The following is a 26,119-nucleotide window of genomic DNA, read 5'->3' as shown; positions in this document are numbered from 1 at the left end:
GTAGATAAATGTTTTTTTTAATCAAAACCACCCCATTCTAAAAAGAATGATGAGCAGCATTGAAAATTTGTGTGAACAAAAAAAACTGATCAACTTTCTTGAAGTGGTTACAATGGCTGAAGTTCCAGGCGTACCAAAAACCTAAAGAAATGAAGAATGTGAAATGAAGAATCTTCTGCATGAGTAACCTCCTTCAACATACCAACACAGCAGAATCTGCTGTTTTATATCTGAGGAAACACTGATTTCCTTTTTGTATTACCTTTAAGACTGCAAGAAATCTGTGTTCAGTAATGCTTTTTTTCAATAAGGAAATATGTTCCAAATAGCTTAGTATCCATTTTAGAGAAAGATTCAGTTGACTGGTTATTACTTTATTACATAGCAATGCCAGAAATGTAAGAAAACATGTTGTATTATGCTTGGTATTCCCTGACAACAGGAAGTATAGTTAATAGTAGTCATTTCAATTTTCTTGCATAGCAAGCTGGTGTCAGAGCCTGATAACTGATTTGATCATTCTTAATTATCAACAAAATGCATAAGTATATACGATGAGATTTGGAGCCTGAACTGAATTCTAGTATGGCTCAATTATTAAAGATGCTATGTTGAACAGTGCTCAAATCTTAGAAGTACTGTACAATTCTATAAGGGGTTGTTAAACAGGACTTCTGTATGGGTTATCTAGGGGGTTTCGGTACTCTGAATAGTTTATAACTATGTCAAGCTGGTTAAGTCAATATCCTACCCTTATTTAGTTTTTACAGCTTGATTTCGGTACTGCCAGCTGTTTAACCGATAGGATAATAAAATATACAGTAAGAAGCAAGTAAGTAATAAGGACATGCATTACAATGGATTAACTTCCTAACTTTCAACTTTCCAGACCTTGGCTTGTTACTTAAAATCAAGAAAAGTTACACCTTGTAGAAGGGTGTTGAAAAGTTTAATCGTGAGTTGTTTACACGTTATTATTTTGAAGATACTGTAACTGTGGTTTTAAAACGGACATACTGTATTCTTAGTGTCTGTGGGGCACATGTCTGGACACAGCAATACCTGACACTTTTCTTCCCTAATATTTACGCTGTTCACTGGAAGATTGGTAAATCCAGTTTGGTGCGAAGTTGTGCCCGTTTCCTCTCCCTGTCTCGGATGTAACCCTGTAGCTTGTCTGTGGAGAAACACACAATGGAGGAGCGACGCTTAGAAACTGGGACTCCTTGCAACCATGGCAACTCCAGGCACTCGGCAGCGGAAGGCCTTCCCCTGAAATGAAGGACAGGTTACATTTGAAATTAAACAGGACATCAGAAATGATCCATACATAAATTATTCTGGTCTAGGGAAAAAAAATGTTTAATTGTTCTTACTGAAAGCATCCAATGATGGAATCATTGTCTTCATACCTTACACAGACAGCACAAGTGCTGATCCATGATTTTGATTTTCTTTCTCTAAAATAATGTTCATTCTATTCAGCTAACAATTGACATGGGAGTTCTCTTCTTAATGGTGTGCTGCAGTGCAGTCTGGACAGACAGTTATCTGTGTATTAGTCTGATAATCAGTCGCCAAGCCTCTGTTTAAATCAGGGGGAGTCTTAGACTCCTGTCTTAGAGAACTAATAGTTATTTGATTTTCCTTCCCCCTCACTTCTTAATTTGCCTGATTGGCCAAGCTGAAGCATTTCTATTTTCCCAGTAAGTTGGAAATTTGGAGAGAACTATAAAAACTTCTGGACAGCAGCCCTTGAAGAACACAGGTGGGCACTTCTGGTCTAAATCCATTCACAGCGTTCAGGGCTGATGGTGTATCTAGAGAATCTTGGAGCACATAATGTTCTGCAGGTGATCCTTTCCTGTTACCCAAAGCTCAGTCCTCTCTCGCTGGAGCTAGAGGTCATACTTAGGAAATACAGTGCAGATTTGTAAGCACGTCCCTCACCAGGGTTTGCTGTGCAGAGTTCTTTTCACAAAATTCAAGGCCCCCTCTGACAGCCCGGGGTAGCACCTCCCAAACTGGATCTTCCCCTTTTTAATGTTTCTGTCCCTCTCGCAGTGGATGTCAGAGTAAAATGGGTTATCTGCGCTCAGCCTAAAGAGGAAAAAAAACCTAAAAGTGGTCATCAAAGACACAGCTGTTCAGACAACTTTCTTTACAAGTTAATTTTTTTTAAAAAATTTAGTTTTCTCCAAAATTCTCATCATGCTGTGTTTTTAAATAAATCTTATTTGTTTGGTTGTTTTAGCAGCTTGCATAGTTAAAACTTTATTGTTAGAAGCACACTTAATATCAAAGCCATCATCATTTTTTTAATTGAAGTTTTATGCTGTTGTATATCCCAGGCTATTTCTTGTCAACTCTTAACTGAACATAATATAAACAATTAAGGCCAACAAACATTCCTCATGCTTGAAAGAGGCATTTATTTACCGTATAACCCTAGTTATCTTTCAGGTAGTTACAGCACACATAGTCTTCTGTGAGTCAGTGTTTTTCCTTGACTCATACTCACATGATGAATGCTACAACACCAACACTCCAAATGTCTGTTTCTGGCCCTACACCCTGCCCTCCCAGGATCTCTGGAGCTGTAGAAAACAGTAAAAAAATTGTTAAAACTCATACAACTGAGAAACATATTTGACAATGAAAGAATGAAACAGAATGCTAAAAATATATTACAGTGGAATGCAATACATAAAAGATAGTTCAAGCTATTGAAATAATCAATAATTTAACACTATACTGTCCTGTATATCACCCATCCATCTATTTTCTAACTTAATTTCAGAAAGCACCAGGCACAAGGCAGGGTAGACGCTGGACAGGACATCTGTTCATCTCAAGGCAGACAGAGACAAACACACCCACTCACACCAAGGATCAATTCCACTATGGAACTCAGGGTTCAAGCATGCAAGGCAACAGTGCTAACCACTGCGCCACTGTGCCACAACCCCTCATATCATGAAATATAAATTACCTCTGTCATAGTAATTTGGAAACATTAATGACTGAATGCACTTTTCACAGCAAGTATTGAATAAATCACAATATATTTAAAAATGTGCTGTTAGCTAACAAAAGCTGTCTCCGTATACAGCCGCACTCTGAACGGAGGAGACCTGTCTGAGCTGCTCTGATGTAGAGAGGTCCTACCTCGGCACTCTGTCAATTCATGGATCCTCTCCACAATGAGGGGTTTCCCTGCTTCGTAGGTCTGAGCTGAGCCGAAGTCCACAATCTTCAGCAGGTTGTGCTCAGTGACAAGCATGTTGTCAGACTTGAGGTCAAGGTGCAGCACATTGCAGGAGTGGAGGTATTCAGCTGCGCTGAGAATCTGTTGCAGGAACTCCCTAACGTGCAGCTCAGAGTACGAGTCTCTGCAGGGCATACGATCAGCACCAGTCAAACTTTCTTTATCTTATTTTCTCAGAGAATTTTGATGTTTGTCAAGAAAAGTGCACACTTTTAATTCCTTCTTTCTATACAATTCAAATGCACATTCAAATCTGTTCCTCCCTCAACTGCTCCCTAAATGCCTGGTCTGCAAAGATGGCTGAAAAAGAGCTGCCACCATCTCCTCCTTAACTTGTGATATCCTATTCACTATACAGAACCAAAACTAGCAGCTCCCTCGAAACTGAGACACTGCTCAGTTGTAAGCCTTCATGTGCTTCGTCACTGTAGGTTACTGACAAAACCCATGGGGACAATGCTCAGCAAACTACTGAACTCCTTCAGTCCTTACTCTGTTGCCTCATGCTCACACATGAGAGAAAACAGACCAAAGACAACTACATCTCTTTAGTCCAGAAGTCTATGTTTATTTCCCATAATGTATCTTAGTCCTAGTGAGACTCCTTTTCACTAGAAAAAACAAAAAACAAATGAATCATTGTCTTCATGCATCACACCGACTACACAAATGTTTTCTTTCTCTTAAATAATATTGTGTGTTCTATTCAGCTAACAATTACCATTAGAGTCCCCTTTTAAATACCTTGTACGCATCAGGGGGTGATGTAATCTTCGTGGTGTACTGCAGAGCAGTTTCTGGACTGACAGTTATCTGCATACTAGTCTGATAATCAGTCACCAAGCCGCAGTTTAAATCACAGGGAGCACAGCTCTGGTCCTGGAGGACCAGTAGCTATTTGATATTCCTTCACTATTTGCTTAATTGATCACATTTCATAAATTAAATTAAGGTATTGTATATGTGGTGAAGCTTTCAGTGATAACAGTCTCCACTACATGAGGTGATCAGTCAATATCATAGTCAATATCCAAATACCCAAGGACTCGCTTGCCTCTCAGCCAGGTGATGCAGCAGCTCGCGCCCGATGCACAGCTCCTCGATCAGCACCAGGTAGCGTGGGGTGATGAAAGCAGCATGCAGCTGGACCACGTTTGTGTGCCGCAGCCTCTTCAGCAGCTGGTACTCCCTCAGCACACACTGACGCTTCTCTGCCTTGTACGGAGTCACTTTGGTCGCAAATAGCTTCCCGCTTAGGTCTTCCCTGCACTGCTTTATGACGCTGAAGCGCCCCCTAGAAAAGGAAAAGCCGGGACTGAAACCCGCTGTCAACGACGCAGGGCAGACTGAGGTGTGCCCCCGAAAATCACTGTTACCTCTAGTTATTTTGTAGAAATAAGTGCCATCCCTCAAAATATTCAGTAGCAGAGTGAAACTATACAGCTTTGACAGCAGTATTACTGTGAAAACCTTTTACGTTTGTGCTGTAAGCTTATATTTACCTATCCCTGAAATAATTTTGAAGGAAGTTGCCTCAGTGGCTGTAATGTGGTACAAAGGTGTGTCAACATATTCTGGCATTGTGGAGCTCTTCTTAAATAACAATATAAATTCATGAAGTAACATTTGAAAGTTGTAAAAAAAGAATCTAATTCAGCTACTAGTCTTTTTTGTAGACGCAGGTTATTGTAAGTTGCAGCGTTGGGCTCATACGAAGTGGCAGAATAGCATATTCTGTTTCACATGGAGGCAAGCCACTGCTAAGTTGGAAAATAGCTGAGGTACTTGTTCACGGAGATGCCGAAACCCCACTGTCTGCATTATGATGAGTGCCATCCAGACTAGCTGTGGCCATTCAGTACCTGTTGATCTCAGAGAGGAAGGTGTAGGTTGTGTGAATGGGGAAGAAAGGGGACCCTGGCTGTGCTGTAAGCTCACTCCCCTCTTCCCTGGGGCGAACAGTGTGAATGAGGGGGATGTGAGAGTCTAAAGAAAGAGAAAAAAGAAAGAACAGAGGTGTGAGCAGTGACTAGGACCAAGCCTAACACAGTCTGGAGGTCTAGAGTCTGCCAGCACTGCATGCCACTGGCACCTCGCCTTATAGACTATGTTATGTTCTAGGATATACACTAGGTATTAGCAGGCCCTGCCTTCTTGATCAGTTCCAATGGTGGTTGCAGCCGAGGGGTCGCTGTAAGGTCCCATCCCAGCTCTATTGACACAGGCCACCCTGAACCTGTACAGTGATCCCCTGGGCAGGGCAGCGATTGTATAACAGCTGTCCATCACCCCCTCAGCCAGCAGCCTCCACGCCTCTCCTGCAGAAACACAAGACACGTATAATGGAACCTGTAAACTGTCTGTTCCATATAGAAACAGATCGAGCCTCCCATGTCAAAATATTATTACTAATATAAGTTGTAAATGTCTGCCTTCTATGAACCCTTTTAGATTTACTGCGCAGACCTGATCATTTCTGCTGTTCAATAAACAGGATATTCCAAAATGTCCAGTAGCTTTATAGTGAAATTTAAGTAGGGTTCATTCTGACATGACACAACCCGCCGGCCATGGGGTTCTTTTCTTTTCCCATTTCTTACCTTTTTTACGAATGATCACCTACCATATATTTTATGCCCAACAATGCAAGTTGTATTGTTCTCCAACTGTAATTGCAATCATTGATTTTTAAATCCATGGATGTTGTCATGTTATAATGTGACATGTTTGGATTTTCAATAGAATATAAAAGACCTCACCATCTTTGCTGTACTGGATGTTGTATGTAAGGGGAGCTATGGATTCTACAGGCTTCCACACCAGTAGCACTCCATCCCCGTCCACCTGGGTAAGTTCTGGGCTGGCCGGGCAGGCAGGCAGCTCTGCAAACACACACAGGGATGCTTCAAGACTTCCCACTGATGTATATATCTCGTTTTGTTTGTGCGGTTTGAAACTGGAAATTGTCTCGTGACATAGACAGAGGTGCTATGTCACTTGACATACTGCCTTGAAAGTCTGATCTCATCAGATCTCATGAAATGAATCAAGATGTGGTGTGTCCAATCCTGGGTTGGAAAAAGTTCTGGTCCTGCTGCAAGGGATGGTGGTGGACCACTATTTCATGCTTTTTGCAATGTTCCTCCTATTTCTCTGTGTCACTCCCCTTCTTGTTATATCTTCATATTTTTCCTGTCTGCTGGAGAAGGCAAAACCAATTGATTTTCATTTTCTTGTTTTTCTTGGAGCCATAAATTCTCTATTTTTGTTGAAAGTACAGTGGAAATAAACGACATAACCAAACAACACCTATTCCAGCAATGGAGTGTGCTAAGGAACTTTAAGTGCCGAGCAGTAGTTAGGACTCTGGATTCATAACTCTATGTTGCAGATCCTAGGTGGATCAGTGTTCTTATACCTTTAAGTATGTACAGTGCTCCAAGTAAAACACACAGTTATGTTCAAATTTATTTTGGTTTGGATGAAAGTACAATATTAATAATATGAAGTAGAAGCATTTCTTTATTTCAAATGGACTCTGAACTCAAGATGTAATAATGTAGGTCATACTGTAGGTTCATAGGTTACAGGGCAGGTAACATTACAAATCAGTGAAAGAGTAACACAATTATATCTTGTCCTACATCTGGAATATCCATGAATATGAACACTGAGCATTTTAAATTACTCATCAGTGTAAGTCAAGTCAGGTTTTTTGAGAAGTGATTCAATCCTGGCTGACATTGAGAGTATGTTTATATAATAGTAGCCACAAATACTGAGTGGTTTACTGGTTTACTTTTGCACATTTTTTGCAGGGGATCTGATTCAAAATCCTCGATGGTGCTGATAAAATCAAACCAGTGAACTCCTTCAAAATCAATGGTGAAACATAAATCTAGGACACAAATAATAAAAATGTGAAAAGGAAGCACTCAAAGGTTTGTGAGAGTACGGAACAAGCTAACCAGCCACGTCTTTGAAGTCAATCCATTGGCGTCTTTCAAGAAATGGCTGGAGGAGATTCTCAGAACAAGTAACTACTAAGTGCCAAATGGGTTGGAAGGGCTGAGTTGCCTTCTCCTCATTTGTAACTGTTCTTATGTTCTCAACCACACTGTGGTCTAAAACTGAACAATAATAATCAATAAGTTGAACTGAAATCCTAAGGCAGAAATACTAAAGCTGTGTTAATATTTACCTTTTTGATTTGACTCTAGCTGCAGCTTTTCTTCATTTGGAGATATGTTTTTTTCTTTTTTTAGTCTTTTGTATTTCCAAGGGTTCCAGGTCATTTTGATTCAGATTTCTAGAGCTTTCATTCTGCAAAACCTATTTGGAGATCCCAAGATGTTTCTTCTCTTTCCTTTCCCTTTCTCTGCATCTGCGTCTGTCTCTCAGTGGGAGATCCATTGCAAAGTCATCCATACAGTATATACAGGAGAATTCTGGGACTGGACCATACCAGCTGACTTCTGTGAGTGTTAGATATTTTAGCTCGCTGGTCAGTCTCAATGTTAGGACACATGCCATATCACGCATTCAGATGGCCTTGTCAGAAGCACTGTTTACAGCCCCTGCTTGCCGTGTAGCTCACTGTACTCCTTCTGATTTCTATAAATAACTTGTGTGCTTTTAGTTTAGGAGGATAAAGCTGTTACACAGACTCACAAGGCCTTATCAACAGTTACACAACCCAGTTTTCTGTCTTTCTTTGAACTTTTCCATTGTCCTTTCTGGCATCTGCTATTGCAAACACAGAGATTGCAATCCATAAAATACCTTACCTGAACTTTACTTAGTACCTCTGTGCAACTATCCACCAACAGGAATTCTGTCACTAAGGCAGCTCTGAGTCCAAGGATGGCTAAGAGTTCAGCTGGGGTGAGTCATGAATAGAAAATAGATTTCAACCAAGCCCAACATCAGCTTCTCTCCTTGGAGATGGAGGTACAATATGAGAGAGACCTAACTGTGTGGAATTTGCTAGAACAAGGCAAAAAATGTTTATCAAGGCTTGTTCACGAAGACCATTAGTAGTATATGAGTAGTAGGGTTGGACACAATTTTCTAACAAAACGAGCCTTTGAAACATAAGATTAGAAAATTGCCTTTGAAGATTGGGAAATTTATCATAGATAGATACTTTATTAATCCCGTGAAGGAAAAACACCCTCATTTAACAGCACTTAAGAAAAAACATCCACATTAATACTTATTTTGCCTAATGATGCCTATATACATACAGACTATAAATATGGTTAAAGTATAGCTATGGAGGTGTGCAAGAAACAACATAAGCTTAAATATTAAATATTTTATAGCAAGCCCTAAAAAAGCTCTAAATAAAAAATAAAATTGATAAACGTTCACTGTTAAGATCAGCAGAATTAAAACAATATTATATATATATATAAATGCACTAATATATACTGTACAACCAACACTAAAAAGTAAACACAGGTGTGTTACACCTTTCACGTGAAGTATCGCAGGAAGGTCACAGTGGATCTGAGAATTGGCAGGGGAGAGCAAAGGAATCTTGCAGGACGTTGGTCTGACCCAGGACTCTCTTACCTGACACAATGAGGGTGCAGGAGGTGGAGGCCTGTCCCACTACGTTACTGGCCACACAGCGGTAGCTGCCCAGGTCCTCCTCCCGGGCTGCGTGGATAGTTAGAGAGTGGAGCTCCTTGTCCATCACTGACAACCAGATATGGCTACTGCTCTTAATCCACTGGCCCTCTGGAAAACACACAGCAAAAACGTGAAGGTGCTCAACAAAACAAAAGCATCATAGAGCCTCAGCCAAGCACAAATGTAGTAAGGAAAAGAAAAAAAAACTTCCAATAAAAAGCTTTATTTTAATCACAAGAGATCATAGGAAATGTTCTGGCCAATTATCCAACCTCCATTATACTCATTAGTAGATTTTTATATCAATTCAGCCATCAACAAAACCAGTTGACACTGGACACAATTGGAAACAAGTTAAGAGGCTGTCTTTAAACTTTCATTAAAGCATAAGAAAGATAAGCCTTCTGCAAGAATCAGAATGGACGTGATGTTGTAAACATCAAATTTACATGTCCACTTAAACATTTTATATACTCAAAGGAATAACATTTGATGTACTGTGTATATGTGTCATCAGTCAGAAATAGACTTGATTAGCCAAGCAACATATACATTTTTTTGTATTTTTCTAGTAGACAATTCTCCTGCAGTTAAAACCCTGTTTTGCTATTGTGATGACTTGTCACATTGTTGCAGCCAACGTAACATGAATTTCTGATTAACACGAGGAGATAAGCAAGGTCCAGCGGCAAGGGATATCCATTAATCATCCAGAGTAGACAGGCCCCAAAAGTGTTTAAGGAGTATACTAAAGTAAGAACATTCACCTTTATACCAGCAGATGTCTGGGGGTGGGTATCCTGAGAGCCTACAGGACAGCGTAACTGACTGACCCAGAGATACAGACATGTCTTGGAGCTCTTCCAGAAACACTGGCTCTGAAAGGACAAGACAAACAGCACACTGTAAACTTCATATGCCTCTTTCAACATTGGGCTACCATCAAGTACACTGAAACGTCAGCAAAGCAGTGGGCTCTGACAGCCTTATCCTCATGGGCTGATTGTTGCTCTGGCAGACAGGTGAGTTATGGAAATATTTCAAACTAACTGAACTATTAAGGGTTATCTCCATGCTAATAAATAGAAAGTAGAAACAAAAAAAAGGCTGTAGAGCCTTCTTCAACTGTCAATACAGCCTAAACACTGTGGTTTTCCCTTTTATTTTTCAGAGTGGAATTAACCTTTTCTTATTCCTTTACAGACAGCGCACCATGACACAACTCCCCACTCAAATTTAATTACAAACACTATTTTTATTGATGTGCTTTACAAATCCTGACTTTAGTTAAATGCTTGCATGCAGCACCGCTCCATGTTTGTGAACCTCGGAATGTCATACAAAACACTTAGCATTCAAAAATACCAAATATTAACAGTGATTTTCAATAATATAAGATTCTTTATTTATAGAACACAAAGAACAGCCACCTGTGCAGTATTTCACTCCTTCCACCTTCTCCCGTGGAAGTTCTTACCTCGACTTTTCTTCAACCCACGCAGTTTGAAGGAGAAGAGCTTAGACTTCCTCCTCAGGGACCCTAATGTGGCAGTACCCAACTCAGGATGTGGCTCTTCCTCTCCACCTGAGAAACAGAATAATTTACCTCAAGGCTACACCACAACTGATGAATGACAGAAAAACAAGCAAGTCTTACCTCAAATTAATAGAATTTGAGGAAAAAATTTAACAACAACATTAACAACAATAAGGGCATTACTTATGTGGAGGTGAATCAAAAAGAGCAAGTAAATGTATATTTCTTTCAAAATGAAAAATTCACCTTCTCTTTTATCTGTCTCCTTGCGTTGTTTCCCCCAGATGGCTGCGGGCAAGCAGGAGATAGAAGCCCTCATCTTCTTTGTTAAGGATAAACTGGAAGCTCCTTGTAGCTGCTGATACAGTGAGGGGGAGTGGCCCAGCTTCTCCTCTGAAGTTTGTATCTCAGACCCCTGTCCAAATGATGATGTAGGGTAGTCTGTAGATGAATGCTTTCTGAAGAACCGTAAAATTCCATATTTCCCCGTTTTACTGGGCTGGTGCTTTGAATCTGGGACAGAAGAGGGACGATGAATTTGTTCTGTAAGGGCTTCTGCACTCTGTTTCTCATTAGAAACTTCAACTAAAGATGTGGACTTCACTGGGAAGGCAGTGTCCCGCCACGCAATGTTGAGATTCTCATATATGTTGACTTCCTCCAAAAGGTGCTGAAGTTCTGGCTCCAGGTCATTATCATCATCGCCATAAGTTTCCACATATGCACCTGATTGTGCCTTCACTGAAGCAGTCTCTGACATATGTTCATGAAAGATCCCAAATTCTTCCTCAGGGCTCACTTGTGGCTCTTGTGGATGGCTTGCAGATGGTACACTAATGCAAGTAGCTTCTGCGGGAGTTGAGAAAATCACTTCTGGTTCTCCAAAAGAACCTTGAAGATCATATTTGGACCCATAAGGTTCTTTAAAAGATAAGGAGCCACCTGTTGCAGGTGTTTCATCTGTTGGTTCTGCAGCCAAGGCCAAGACAGGTGGATCATTTGATGTTCTCATCTCACTTTTTGCCATTGCAACATGAAGCTGTGGGAAATGAGTTCTATTTTCTTCTTCTAAAGTTTCTAAAGCTTTTAAAGACAGGTGAAAGCTTCTGGGGCTCTCAAACTCTGAAAGGCCGTACTGGGAAGTCAGTAGCTCTGACACTTCTTGAACCGCAGACACTGGTGTAGTAGATTCTACAAAAATGGGCTTCATTGGTAATGGTTCCCTTACTGAAGACGGTGAATCCTCAGTTCTCTGGGTGCTCTCATCTTGGGTGGCATACGCTAAAAGAGAGAATTCAGATGTATCAGGGTTTTCTGGAGGTGATTCAAAGCCACTTATAACTTTAATTTCTTCAGATAGGGAAACCATTTCACTTATAACACTCTGAAGCATGGCAGATTCCACTTTGCTATCAGTTGACGAGAGGGGTGTCTCTGCCTTGGCAGTATCCTCTGTGGTGAGTTCAGATTGCTGAACTGTCTCTCTTTCACTGTGTGGTTCTTTGAGTGTACATTCATCTGCAAAGGAACCTGTGTTTTCTGCATCATCTTGAGTGGATTCTTTCATTGCTTTTTCAGGGTGACTATCAAAGAGCTTGACTTGCATTTCATTTTCGCGTAGCACTCTGGAAGCAAGATCTTCACTCTCATCTCTTCTTGCTTCTATCAGTTCAGAGGGTGATGGGGTCCTGGTGTGATATTCATCTAAGGATCTGCTCCTCCTTTTCATACTTATATCAGAGTTGGAAACCCTGACTCCGATGTCAAAAGAACTGGATTTAGCAATGACTGAAGGTGGATACAGCAGATTTCTTCCCTGATTCCCACCATCATCTCCCTCATTCTGGCTCTCTTCAAATTGCTCTAGAAGGGGCTCCTGTAGTCGACTGGAAAGGCCAGCTTTCATGAGGTGCTTCCTAGCTCTCTCATGCCTCTTCATGTACTTCTTTCCCTGAAGAAACATTCTGCGGGCAGACAACGGAGAGAGCTCTGTGGAGCTGCTGTAGAATGTGCTCTTGATCAGGCTATCCCTTGGGATACGTACACAAGTAGAGCCTGTTGCATCATCTTCGGAAATGTCTAAAGACAGGGAGCTACCAGCTGAATCTTCATGACTCAGGTTGCCAGTGGACTCTGAGGACCTAAATGCTTCTGTAACATCTGGTTTACAGACAGTAAGCCTAAACTCACTGCTGACACCACCCTGGTCTGGTAAAATCTGTTTTCGAGGAGTCAAAACAGAATGTTCTTCCTTCTTCACTTCGGGCAGTGCATCTGAAGCACTGCTCTGTGAAAGTTCTATGCAATGGTCTGTCGTTCTAAATCCTTCTCCACTTTCTTTTTCTACTTCCCAGGACTTCTCAGGGTGCTGCCTGTGCTTAGCAGGTAGGAGGTGCTCTGGTGTGCTCATGGAGTCTGTCTCTCTGTGACAAGAAGCGTCTTCATAATCAGAGGAGGAGACACTGCTGGGGGAAGAGCTGCTATGGTCCAGGTGGTCTCGGGGAACAGCCAGAGAAGTTTCCTGGAATGGTCCTTCCAATAGATCGGGTATAGACCTCACCACCATCACAGACCCATAGGACTTGAGTGAGCACTGCACACAAACACAAATCAGGTTTCAGTTCTTCCAATGACAGGGAGAGCTACTGGTTCACAGTCATTTGGTGCACTGTTTTAACCAGGACTGTCTAGAATGTCAGACAGAAATCTAAAAGTATCTTATAATCTTATATTAACAAATGCAATATACATTAGTCAAAAAATATTTAAAATAATAATGAATAAATAATAAAATAATTAATAAATAATAAAATAATCATTTAAAATGGTTGTACGCAAGTTCTCCAAAACCACTACCTGTCACCATTGTAATACAATGGAAAAGGTTGGTGAGTATTTAAAAAAAAAACATATTCTTCACTCTGGGGGTTTCCAGTCTTACATCGTAGACTCAGCAGTATAGAGTATACAGTACAAGTGATATAATGTAGTATTATTATTTTGCACATTACCTGCCACTTACTCCTTGAGACAAAGAATTTCAGCTTCTTAGTATTGATTAATTCAGCTTCTCGAGTACTCTGATTGTCCTGTAAGCAAATGCACCAAGATTACATTTCTTGTTTTACAATAGAATATTTAAGGGGATACTGTTTTTAATGAGTATCAGATCTAGTTTTTTTAACACATTTAAAATACATAATTAAATACATATACATTATATATAATTAAATATAGTATGCACACTGAGAGACAAACAGCATGGGATTGGGCAAAATATTATGCATGCGCACGCATACAGTACATTACATAGCACGTTGATTGGCTATGTGGGATAAAACGGAATGTCGGATAATCGAGACTCTACTGTATAAAGCAGAAAATAACTGACTGCATAAGTATTCATCCCACTTGAGTTGATATCTGGTAGAAGCAACTTTGGCAGGAATTACAGAAATTTGTTTTCCTGAATAATGCCCAACCAGCTTTGAACATCTGGACACTGCACTTTTTGTCCATTCTTCTTTCCAAAATTGCTATTTCCAATCTGGAAAACATTGACTTATTTTTTTATTATTAAACCACTCCAATGTGGGATCTGCCACATGTTTGGGCCATTGTCTTACTGGAAGATAAATCTTCTCCTCAGTCCCAGGTCTTCTTGTAGACTGCAGGAGGTTTTCCTCCAGGATTTCTCTTTACTTTGCTGCATCCATTTTGCCTTCCATGTTCACAAGTCTTCCAGGATCTGACACAGTAGCATCAGTACAGCACCTTACAGTAGCATCACCTTGCCACTACTGTGCCTCATGGTAAGGACAGTGCTCTCAGTATGATGTGTGGTGTTATGCTTTACGCCAAACAAAGCATAAGCATAACGTTAAGGTCAATTTTTGTCTTTTCAGACAATAGAAACTTATTCTACTTGGTCTCAGTTTCCCAAATGCCTTCTGGCAAACTGTAGTTGAGATTTGATGTGAGTGTTTTCAACCTGCTTATGTTTTGCTACTTTCCCATTAAAGTCCAGATTTGTGAAGCATCTGGGCAATTTCTGGCATATGCAGTTTCGCTCATCTCAGCTGTAGAAGAATATAATTAATTTCTGTATAATTGCTGTCATGGGCTTCTTGGTGGCCTCACTGTCTAGTGCCTTTTTTCACCTCGATACTCAGTTTCTGAGGATGTCCTGTTCTGCACAGATTCACAGTTGTACAATATTTTCTCAATTTCCTGATAATGGATTTTACTGTGCTTTTGGGGATATTCAGTGCCTTGGAAATACTGTATTTTTATACATGTCCCCTGATTGGTGCTTTTCAATTAGCCCTATTGACTTCTCTTTGACTTCATGATGCACTTTTTGTTGGGAGCTGTATTAATCAGATATGGATTACTCCCAGAGACAGTTGTATTTAATCTGAACTCATGTGAAACACCTTCACTGCACAGAGGTGGACTCCATTCAACTAATTATGTGACTTCTAAAGACATTTGGTTGTATAAGAGCCTACAGTATTTACAGGTATGTGTGTCATAGCAAAGAGGTGAATGCTTACGCACTCATTTATTTATTTTATTTCTCATTTATATATGTAGAGTTTTGTTTTCACTTTGAGATTATAGGGTGTTTTGTATCGATTAATGGCAAAAAAATCAAACTAAATACATTTTGATTCTATGCTGTAACATAATAAAATATGAAAAAGTATGGGGAGGGGGTGAATATTTTGAGAGCCATGGCATCTTACATATGTTTGTTAACTGTGGGAGAAAATATAAGAAAATATCTTTTACCAGAAACCAGTCATGCCTCAGACACTCAGCAGCTGTAGGTCTCTTCCTAAAACAGATGACATTAACAATTCAAGAGATGACAAAGTGAGAGCAGTGTGGTGGATAAACTGTGACAAGTTCATTTACACATGTGAGCAGAATCATTCCACTAAAATTGCAATGCATTCAACACCAGAACAGTGAGGATAGTATTTCTCACCAAAGAAAAGCCTGTGTATGTGCACTAAAGACACTTTACACAAAACATTAAAATCAAGTATCCTGCAATAAGACAGCATCAGTATATAAATATGTAAAATGAAATATGCAAACAATGCCATTTACACAGATACTAGAGACACGCACTCAGCAAAAAGTTGTAGGACCCTCTGGAGGAAGCCCTGTGCCTCTGGGCTTCTTGAAGTGACATCAGGATCATCCCAGGAAATCCTCCCATCCTGAATGTTCTTCAGTGTAGCACAGTCATTCTCTCCAAAGAACAGACAGCTGCCTGTCAAACTGTTAACGCAAAACAATATTGATACTTGACACTCTAAGGGCTGGATCAGTTATCTCTGCATTAATCTGTAGCCAGAACTGTACGATTACTGTAATACCTTATGACAGCTATTGATGCTTTTTTGTTTTGAACCGTGGTGATTTATTACCTGATTGGATATATAATTTACAGAGCAGGTGAATAACGATAACATTATTCCACTGCCCCCTGGGAGTTATGAACTGGGCTGTTGACCCCTGACCTCTATTGTAGCAGCTTCTCCTCCCTTGTTGAACCCTATAGAAAGGCTGCTCCCATAACATTCACTCTCTTTGCACCACATAGTAAGCTATAGACAGCTGTGTTCCCCCTTTCACTCTACCTGCAGCTTTTCTCCTCTTATCTCTCCCTGGTGAATAGCACACTTCTGTAACTAAAAGGGCAATAAGTCCTCTGTTTGTGGAGCTGCAGACTTGCCTCCTGTCTATTCTCTGTCACTGTCCTCTGCAGAACCAGTTTTGGTGTTCTCCACAATATTGTAACATGATATCTTTATCGAGATTCCACAAGATAGCTGATTCCACAAAATTCTGATATATTGTTTATTTAAATGTGACCTAATGCAACATATCAAGTTTAAAACAAAGGATTGACTCACCATAAGTAAGACAGGACACCAACAGACCTGTGGAGAAGTTAGTGTATTAACAAACATTTTAATTTAGATTTGACCGCATCGAAAACAGCATGTGCTGTGCATGTCAATATCATGGGACAATCATTCTTGTTTTATTTTTTCCCTTCAACATTGTCTGTTACATTTTAGGAATTCAATTAGTAATTTTCAGTCAGTTTGATTTATGTATAAAACATCTGAAGGCAAATTACTCCGGAAAATGTTTCCTTAGGCACAGTTTATCTCACCTCTGGAACTATATAATGAAATCATCAGTACTGTTATTAAAATTAATATTTTAAATGTGATTTGAAAAGTGAAATGAAACGAAATAAGCCCATCTTTTAATGGTAGAAAAATAAAATTGTCTAATTAGCACAATAATTGTACAAAATGTGCAAAAATAAACAACAATAGTAATGAAAACAATCATGAAGTAGTTAAACATACTGTATAAAAGAACAATTATTTGACCAGCAGTTATTTGTAAACATTCAGGAGTTACACACTGTACATAACACTTTGCAATTGTCACGGTCATCATCCCTCCACTACGGCAGGTTCCTACATTTCTCGTACTGGTCTTAGTTTTATTAGTGTCAGCTGTTTTTCATTCGCTTTCTCTTATTTAAGCCTAATGTCTCCGTAGTTCTGGGCTCAGGTTTTGAAGACGGAGCCCGGAAGCCAGCCTACCACCAGGCTTATAAATGGCCCGAGTACACAGGCTTCATCATAGTGTCCTGACCTACTGAGTCCAGCGCTTGGAGGCCCTTGCCCCTTTATGCTTTTAACCTTTCGTTTTCCTAGTCCCAGTTCCCTATTCCCGTGTCTCCAATGGATCTCCTGGTTTCTGGATTTTTTACTGCACCTTACTACCCCTTTGGAATTCCTTTGGACTGCGCTCCCCCCATGCACCTGTTCGCCTCAGTCACTGCTCGTTGTCTGTCATCCTGACCTTACCTTGCTGTATCTTCCCTGATGTCATTCTCCAGACACTTCTGGATTATACCGTCACGCATAGGGTCTTTTACAATACGGATTCGACTCCCGTAATATTTTTCTTTGGAACAAAAACTTCAAGCTCATTTACAGTATAAGATAAATCTTTAAAATCATCTAAAGAGAATTCTAGGCATATCTACAACAAACCACAACTTACCAAATGTCTGTTGCCTTGGTAACTGGTGCTTGGCAGACAATTTCAGGGGCCACAAACTCAGGGGTCCCAAACCTGCTGTACTGGGGTTTAGACAGGTCTATTTCTTGAGCAAAACCAAAATCGCAGATCTTAATCTCGTCCTTTTCTGACAGCGCCATGAGGATGTTGGTAGGCTAATGAGATAATTACAGGTTTAAAAATAACATTGATTTATGAAACACAGAATAGAAAGGTTATAGTTAAAGTTTATTTAACAAATTAAAGTGAAGTAAACTGAATTTTTTCTTCTAACAACATCTGGCATATACAGAAGTTAGACTCTTCAAATGGTGAAATATCAAACCAGATGTCTCAAATAACACAGAACTCACCTTTATATCTAAGTGGAGAATGTTTTTGTTGTGAATATAATTAATGCCTTCCAAGACTTGGTGAATGTAATTCTGAACCTGATAAAGAAAAAAAAACTCACAATGTTTGATTGCATAAGATTTCTGTATCTATTGGAAATTTAAACATTTTCGATCTTACCTCTTTTTCTGGGACAGATTCCTTTGATAGCAAGTGGTCTAGTAGTGTCTGAGTAGAGCAGCTAGGGGATATTGTTAAAGCAGAAACATGAGGGTTCATCAGCACTATGGCTGCCGTCGCATCACCCAGAAAAGCGCTATATAAGTGTAAGCAATCATTATTATTATTATTATCAGTCTTCCCCACATTGCTAGGAATATCAGTCTCCACCTTGACAACCCACTGCTGCATGACAAAGACTTCATGTAAATATATTATATAGGAAATTGTTTTTGTGTAATTTCAATAAATCTGTTTATGCTTCGTAATGCACTGTCAATGAATGCCAGTTACGTGTTCTATAGTACATGTTAAAATAAGTTGAAACACAATATTTCTTACAAGGAAAACCCTTAGGGCACATCAACACACCACTAGCCCAGTCGAAGAGCCCTAATAAGGTGACTCAGCTGTCCATGACTACCAACATTAATTTTATAAACACAAAGAAGAATTAGAGGTCTATCAAAGGCTCCTGCTTTACAGTGTTTTGAAAGAGTTCAATATTCACATTTTCCTTAATATATACAAAAAGGGTAAATGAAAAGTTTCTTTTTCTTTAACATCTCATCTGTCACATGCTGTACTTAAAAGAAAACACAAACTCACACAGCTACCAACTGTTTAGACTTCAGCCACCGTGAGTTTAACACTGAAGAAACTAGCTGTGTTTCCAGCTTTGATGACAAAACGAGTGTTGCTAAACTCAAAACATGCCGGCAGGATACAGCTCAGTGAGCAAGACCAGCGTCTTCCTGGTGTAGAAGGAATCCAGCAAACAGGCGAGTCTGGGGTGGCTGAGCTGGGAGAGCACAGATCGCTCCCGAAGGGCCTGGGCCTTGTTGCTGCTTATGAGAGGGATGAACTTGGCTGCACAGCTCTCCCCGCTCCCTTTACATTTCGCCCGCCTCACAAAGGCAAAGCTGCCCCTGGGGACACCGAAGACAGAAGTACAGAGCATTGATGGCTCTCTCAGACGCAGATATGTACATGGGCATTTGACCTTTGACCTCCATTTACTAACCATGGATTATACAGTACATACAAGTTCAGCTACAAATGTAGTGCATATATTTAACACTATAGATACAATGTGCCTTTATATTAACCTTTATATTTATATATCATATACAGTATAAGCTTCTAGTTACTATTTTTACTATCACTATTACTGGTATTATCACACTGATGAAAACATGTAATCTGTATTTTCTTAGAAAAAGAATTCCTTGAAAGAAAGCCTTCCTTACAAAATGGGCAAACTTCAGTAATAAGATGACGTTGGTGTACTGAAACAAAAGAGATCTCCCTGATGCATATTCAGAAATCGGAATAAGCCAGAAGTGTAAAAACATGTTTTTAATTGGAAAATCTTTCAGCGATGAAGAGAAAAAAAAACAGCTGTTAATTGTACAAAAAGAAAATACAAGAAAGAGCAACTATTATGGAGAACCACTTTTACAGATACAGAACCTGGAGTTGAGGTAATAGTGAATACAGAGCTACCTCCCAATCTCCTCGTGGACCTCGTACAAGGAGTGCAGTTTCCTCCTCTTTTTCCTTTCATGTTTACTACGCTCTGAACCTGGGGGGAATGAACAGACAATATGTCTTATTTTACTTAATACAATGTTGGAACATTTTTGTTTGTGATTTCATTTTGATAATAATGGAAGTTGACAGGTAACAGATTTACATGCACACAGATAATTAGAAATGCTCAGCTCCTGATGACATTCACATCTGAATTTCTGTCTAATGTTTACCAACCAAGGATTGTATTTGTACAACAAAAAAATATAATGAACCTTCAATAACTGTATTTGATAAATGATTAAATATTTGAGGCCAAGTATCTTTTATGCATGTCTTATTGTCAAGCATTTATTGGCACAGCAGCTGAATGATTATTGTAAATGCATTGTATCACCAAAACAACACACTGGGATGTTACTGTTAAGGGCTGAAAGGACTGTTATCAGTGATTTTCATGATTGATTTATCATGCCAGCCACAGGAAGCTGGCACTCAGATATGAGACATACTTGTCAAACTAACAGGCTTTCACAGCATCCTTGGGAAACTGTGATATACAATCATTTTTATCCATTTATTTCCAACTAAAAATTAAACATTTGCACAAGACAGAAAATCCATGATAAAATATAGAAAAGACAATAAGGAATTGTTGAGGGGGATCTGTGTGTAGAAGTGCCCTTCACTCTGCAGCATTTCTTCTTTATTATTTTTTAAAAAGTGCAACATTTTAAAATATGGGGTAGAGCAGCTGAAGTCCAAGCAGTCCTAAACAATGAACTACTGTAGGCCTGCTAGTTCTTACCTTCTGCGACAATAAGCTCAGCCTTGCAGGAAACATCGCCCCAGGGGTTGCTGGCAGCGCAGGTGTAGACGCCGCAGTCCTGGCTGCTTGTGTCGACCACGGTGAGAGAAAACCGGGAGCCCTGCTGGTGGAGCTCAACCCGCTCGCTGCTGGACAGCACCACCCCGTCCTCCGATCCCAACACAGACAATTGCAATCAGCACACCGCTCGGCACAGAGGCATGCCAGAGACTTGCTGCAGCCCTGAGAGTGGCAATTAGATGGCTAACTACTGACATTCCCAAAATTATATTATCAGTATTAATACTGTCCATACTAGTGCAAAAAGTAATATATATGAGCAAAAATATCAAGCTGAAAATCAGTTAGACATAATATTTGACAAGCAGCACAGTGTTGTAGTGGTTAGCTTTGCTTTTGCACTTGGGCCCTGAGTCCAGTTCCAGACTGGGGTGTTGTCTGTGTGGAGTTTTTTATGTTCTCTGCCTGTTGGAGTGGGTTTCTCTCTGGGATCTCATTTCCTCCCACGTTCCAAAAACATACTGGTAGGTTAATTCAGATCCGGAAAAATGGCCCTGGTGTGAGTTTGTGTGTGTCTGCATTTGTGTGTGTCCTGCAATGGACTGGCATCCCATCCTGGGTGTATCCTGCCATACTGTCCCATGTTGCTTATCAGGATAGGCTCCGGATCCCCATGACCCTATATTGGATGATATGGCTAGAAAATGGATGGATTCATTATCATGCTGTATATGTTGCATTTCAAACTGATTAGAATCTCTCAGTTTCTATTCTATCCAAAGGCAAGTAGGAAGGGAATGTCTGAAACCTATCCCTGCCCACGCAACCTTTGAAACACATTACTGGTAAAAGATGGAAAAATGCATCCTTTCCTTCATTTGAATGATAAACCAGCTACAGGTACCTTATACCACGTGACAGCTGGGGCAGGGTGCCCTACAATTACAGTACTGAATGTGGCTGTGTCCCCACTCTGCACCTGGAGGTCTTCTACAATCTCCTGAACGTGCGGAGGACCTGAGGAAAATAAACACCATGGTTCAATTACACATTACACACTATTTTCTATATTGTCTGGGACAATTACCACATCTCTTGCAAGGTGTCCAATAAGCTCTATTGGTGTCTCAATAAGCCCCAAAATGAATTAGTTCATGGTGAGGATTTTCAGATGCATTAAATATATTGTACCAAATTTCAATCACTTACTTATTATTTCTTTCTAAATTTCTATTTAAATTAAAATTTTCTAAATGTAACAATCCCTGTGATTAACATGAAAGATCAAGCCATCTATTATAGGATTAAGAATATTAATACCACTGTTAGACCTTAAATTGGAAACAAAAGAAGGGCTACCCAGCAGTAGAGAGCAATTATGCCACATGTATTAGCTGAGTATTGGTGCCGATTGATCTTCTACATGATCTGATTGATTGATCTACACTCTATGTTTTTCTATTTCTATACAGATAGTTATAATGTTTGCCATAATAAAGAGACATACTTCTTATTTGTGAGATCTGCAAATAAAATGTCTTACATACCTATATGATTCAATAGTTCTTTCTCAATATCTCTGCAGAGCATAGTGGACTCAAGATTTAATCACACTCTTACAATTTTACATACAGGTTAAATTTAGGGAAGGCCAGGCCCTCTTTTGAATTTTGCATGCTACAGCATACTGAACTCATACTGTTGTACAGGAAATCCCAGATCAAACACATTGTTTAACCCTACAACTGATAAGAAATGCACACATTAATAAAATAATATAATAAAATAAACTTACTTATATCATAGCAGTATGAGTTTGTAGCTTGTATGGGTTTTAAGTCTAAAAGGTTAAAATCTTGTCTCTCTTCAACTCTTTTTTTAAATATTTCTGACAATGAATTGAAGGGAAATTTGTGTAACAATATCCAGGTATCTAAACAGCTTCTAGGTTGGAATGGTGAAGGGTGTGGCTGTGTTGAGAGGCATCAGTTCAGTTAATTTTATATCCTGATAAGTCACTAAATTCTTTGAAGATTGTTAGGGTTTCCTGTACAAAAAAATCAAATTTTCATCACATACCACTTTCAACTGCAGTTTTTGAAGTATTGCTTTATATTAAAAGCACAGTTTCTTTCTCTAGATGTGGCAGCAGTATTTTAAAGCTGTTTTCTCTACCTGACTCCTTCACTCTGGTTTCAACATAGTCCTCTGTCTTTATATCCCAGGTTACATCCCCTTTGTCATCAAGACTTGGCTCTCTGCCTCTGGTCTCAGTTCTGATGTGAGAAAGCACAATGAAAATAAATCTGAGACTGAACACACAATACAGACTACATATGAGTGAGTGATTCCATATGGTTGTTGGCTGCAAAAGTGTCTCACAAAGAATGCATCATTAGCGGACCTTAGTGTACAGAGAGTCATACCAAGACAGGAGGGCAGAATGCTCCTTTGTTTAATTGCATAGGAGATGTCAGTGTTAATTAAATTCACAAAACAAAGTTAATCACAAAGTCAAATTTTTCCACTTCTGATGAGTATGAGGAGAGCTCTGCACTAACTGGAGTAATCTATGTTTGTCTTCAGTAAGGTGGTACTGTATGTTTTGAGTGGCTTACCGTGAAGAGTAAATGAAATCTACCTGTGGCTGTAAGGACTGAAGGACTCTAATCCTTGTATTATGAAGGCCCTCTTGTGGAAGGTGGTTGGGCTAAATTCGATTTCATACCATCTTTTCACGGGCATCCTGGACATGCTATCCAGCCCCAGGTCTGTGGACGAAAGAAGTACATTGACCTCAACTGGGGTAAATAAAGGAAGAGCTGCTTAGGAACAGAAAAGCCTGTGATTAGTGATTCAATGAGCCACAACAATGGCAAAAGCAGGTTGCACAGCATTTATAAAGGCTCTTTATAGGCAGAAGGGACAGTTTCCAAGAAAAATGACCAATGTCTGAACATGTTCTCCCACTTTTAACCTGCAGCGACCATAAGATCATGCATCCATTTCAGTTCTCTGGTTCTGGTGAAAGTGACAGCTGATCGTGCAGAACATGCCACTATTTTACTTCCAGTAAATAAAGCAGATTAGTGATTCAAAGACTGATCTCATCAGCTCTCAGCAGATGAGCAAGACAGGGTCTGGTCAGTAGTGGAATGGGATGCCTCATGGGGTTAAAGATCACTGCTAGTAAGAGTTGCTTTGTCTGGCTAAATTACACTCTGAGTTTGTACTCTGCACATCTCAATTTTCCTTTCTTTGCTTTTAAGAACAATTTTCTGCCTTCCCCAGTGATTTGCTTTGTTTTAATGCTCGTTGCACAGAATTATTGCTGCACACCATCCAGTGTGGGTGCTGCATGTTAGTGAATTTAAGTCTATATGTGAAGTGCTTTGGGACCTTTTGGGATGAAAATCTGGATGACCTATGTACTGTAATTAGGATTAGGCTAATCTGAGATCAGAGAATACTGATGTTACAATTGCCAATTGTAAGTATTGTATTAATTGTGGTATTGTAAGTATAATCATTCCATTTCAAATTGTTTATACTATAGAATACTTGGCACTTAGCTTGTTTCTTATGGGATGTTATCCTACTAAACATTACAAGCATAGCAATAACTCAGCTGTAAAATGCCCTTACTCACTGCAGTTGTTGATCTGAAAAAGAACCCTTTCACAGGTGGATACAAATATAACAAATATAAGCAAAATGACAGACTGCATCCACAAAATCCAAAGGTGGGACATACTGTATGCAAAACTGTTCTATATATTGCTGTCTTTTATATAATGAAACACAATATTCACATTTGTCAGTGGGTTTCCATGTTTGATGATAGAGAAAGAAAGGTTTCACTATCAATGGATCTTTCTGCTGCAAAAATTAGATCAGCTAATGCATACCCTTTGCTATGAAGAAATCGCAGTCAGATTAGGAATGCTTTCAATACTTCCTTCATGAGCTATTGTAAAATGTAAATTTACTATAAACATTACATATAAATATTGTTCTACAAATATTCTGCAGGATATTGTTTTCTATTCCACTATTCTGCTTACATTGCTTTTTTAAGTAAACACCATATTATGCCAACCTGTCCCCAACTCTGGAAGAAGCCCTCCTAACCCCCACTCTGCCACTCAAGAGATAACTGTAGTTCTAGTTCCATTTTCCAGATGATGTGTTAATGGCACGTACACCAGTATATAGTTCCTTGTGCTTTCATTGAAAATCTTCATACCTACTGTATACAGTAGTTATAAAATATGCATACAGTATTTGTTCATATTGCTTACAGAACACAGAAGTGAGTGAGTTTGAGCCAAAGAGCTCAAAAATGTTTTTCTTTCTATGATTTATATTAACAAGGCTCAAGTACTAAATTTGTGCTTGAGGAGAAATTCTAGAGAAACAGTAGCAGAGTGAACTGTATGTATGGTGGACGTGAATGCATATTAAACTACAAGCAAGTTAAGGGAATAGGAAAAGGATGGCTAGTATACGTGACTATCAAAAGTAATTTGTTCTGCATTACCTTTGTGTTTCCTCTGTCCAAACTCCTATTGTTACCCACATGTAAAACTTGTTATGGTAAGATGCTTTTAAGCAATTAAATCTATGACCCTTCTCCTGCCTTTGATTTTAAACCAGCTTTAAGATTGATGAGATTTCACATGGTAGATGCGCTGCTTTGGCAAGACTAGTGTACTCTTGCAATGTCATTAAAATGCTTTTTAATTTGGAATTGGAAATGTGTAGCTTCACAAGAATTTAAATTAAAATAATTCACACATTTCAATATTGCCAAAACTACAATGACCTGCCATTTAGAATAAGCTCTAGCCTCCAAAAAGAGTGTTTTTTTTATTTTCCTCATACTGCTTCTGCATGGTGCCAGTGTTAGTCTCCCCTGTTACTTATCATATATCATAGTATCTCCATTAGACTCTGCATTTAATCGGATAAAAATGAGTTTGGGATTTTATTGGGTGTACATCCAGTTAGATGAGAGTAGAGCAGTAGATATGAGAGCAGTAGAAAACTAGGACCAAATGTTGATTCTTAGCTGTAAATGGTATCTTTCATATCATTCAATAGGATCATACCAACCTTGGTCGTGGGTGCTGTCTGTACGTGAAGCTCTTTCCACTTGTTCTGGCAGTGATGTACAGGCTTGATACCTGCTCCTCAAGGCCTGTTCCTCCCCAGAAGGGAGCATCTCCTTAGTCTCTCTCTGTAGGAAGTCACCTACTGCGGCCTCATCTGCTGCAGGGATTTCTGGGGCTACCTGTGTGCCATCGCTTGCTTTTTCAAGAGAGACATACAAGGAATCTTTCACCATGGAGCAGGGCCTGGAGTCTCCTACAGACAGATATTTTCACCAGATAGACACTTGGCTGTTTTACTGATCTATCTCTGTATAATACAGAACACTTTCTTTTAAGCTACATATTAAGGTCATTGTGTTACAATTTTAATTAAAATATGGTCTAAAAGATGCTTCCTGCTTTTATATTAAATAGTAATGTACTGTAGATTTCAAACTGAAGCTTCCAACAACAATTTGAGTGCATTTCACACATATGACCTAAACCACGTATCCACAAATTTTATTTCTTTTAATTTATAAGTT

General features: G+C 39.4%; 1 protein-coding gene and 2 long non-coding RNA genes across 4 annotated transcripts; 2 read left to right on the top strand and 1 right to left on the bottom strand.

The window, feature by feature from the left end:
• Positions 1 to 927: 927 nt before the first annotated feature.
• Positions 928 to 25,842, bottom strand: LOC138239415 (obscurin-like). Of its 2 annotated transcripts, XM_069191187.1 has the most exons (26): positions 25,597 to 25,807; positions 23,123 to 23,252; positions 22,657 to 22,757; positions 21,386 to 21,498; positions 20,461 to 20,629; positions 19,626 to 19,704; positions 18,848 to 19,048; positions 18,081 to 18,141; positions 17,921 to 17,998; positions 17,550 to 17,722; positions 16,373 to 16,399; positions 15,582 to 15,734; positions 15,237 to 15,282; positions 13,454 to 13,531; positions 10,689 to 13,035; positions 10,383 to 10,490; positions 9,673 to 9,783; positions 8,846 to 9,013; positions 6,028 to 6,150; positions 5,419 to 5,586; positions 5,131 to 5,254; positions 4,323 to 4,562; positions 3,169 to 3,392; positions 2,522 to 2,597; positions 1,951 to 2,100; positions 928 to 1,272 (listed from the first exon to the last, which is right to left on the bottom strand). In XM_069191187.1, the coding sequence occupies exons 1-26, from the start codon at positions 25,703 to 25,705 to the stop codon at positions 1,095 to 1,097; spliced, it is 5,535 nt and encodes a 1,844-aa protein (XP_069047288.1). In that variant the 5' UTR covers positions 25,706 to 25,807; the 3' UTR covers positions 928 to 1,094. The 2 variants fall into 2 exon arrangements, with proteins under 2 accessions (XP_069047288.1, XP_069047289.1); XM_069191188.1 differs by lacking the exons at positions 928 to 1,272; positions 1,951 to 2,100; positions 2,522 to 2,597; ... (3 more) ...; positions 5,419 to 5,586; positions 6,028 to 6,150 and adding an exon at positions 7,470 to 7,743 and having other exon boundaries at positions 25,597 to 25,842.
• On the top strand, positions 9,690 to 10,933 carry LOC138239417 (uncharacterized). Its single transcript, XR_011189896.1, has 2 exons — positions 9,690 to 9,927; positions 10,727 to 10,933. It is a non-coding gene; the product is annotated as an uncharacterized lncRNA (long non-coding RNA).
• LOC138239416 (uncharacterized) lies at positions 12,543 to 19,761 on the top strand. The gene is made up of 3 exons (XR_011189895.1): positions 12,543 to 12,989; positions 18,098 to 18,226; positions 19,337 to 19,761. It is a non-coding gene; the product is annotated as an uncharacterized lncRNA (long non-coding RNA).
• Positions 25,843 to 26,119: the final 277 nt, after the last annotated feature.

The sequence above is a fragment of the Lepisosteus oculatus genome, chromosome 6 (genome assembly GCF_040954835.1).
Source record: "Lepisosteus oculatus isolate fLepOcu1 chromosome 6, fLepOcu1.hap2, whole genome shotgun sequence".
NCBI classification, from domain to species: domain Eukaryota; kingdom Metazoa; phylum Chordata; class Actinopteri; order Semionotiformes; family Lepisosteidae; genus Lepisosteus; species Lepisosteus oculatus.
Note: the sequence above shows the minus strand (reverse complement) of the source record. Positions and strands in the feature narration are given on the sequence as shown.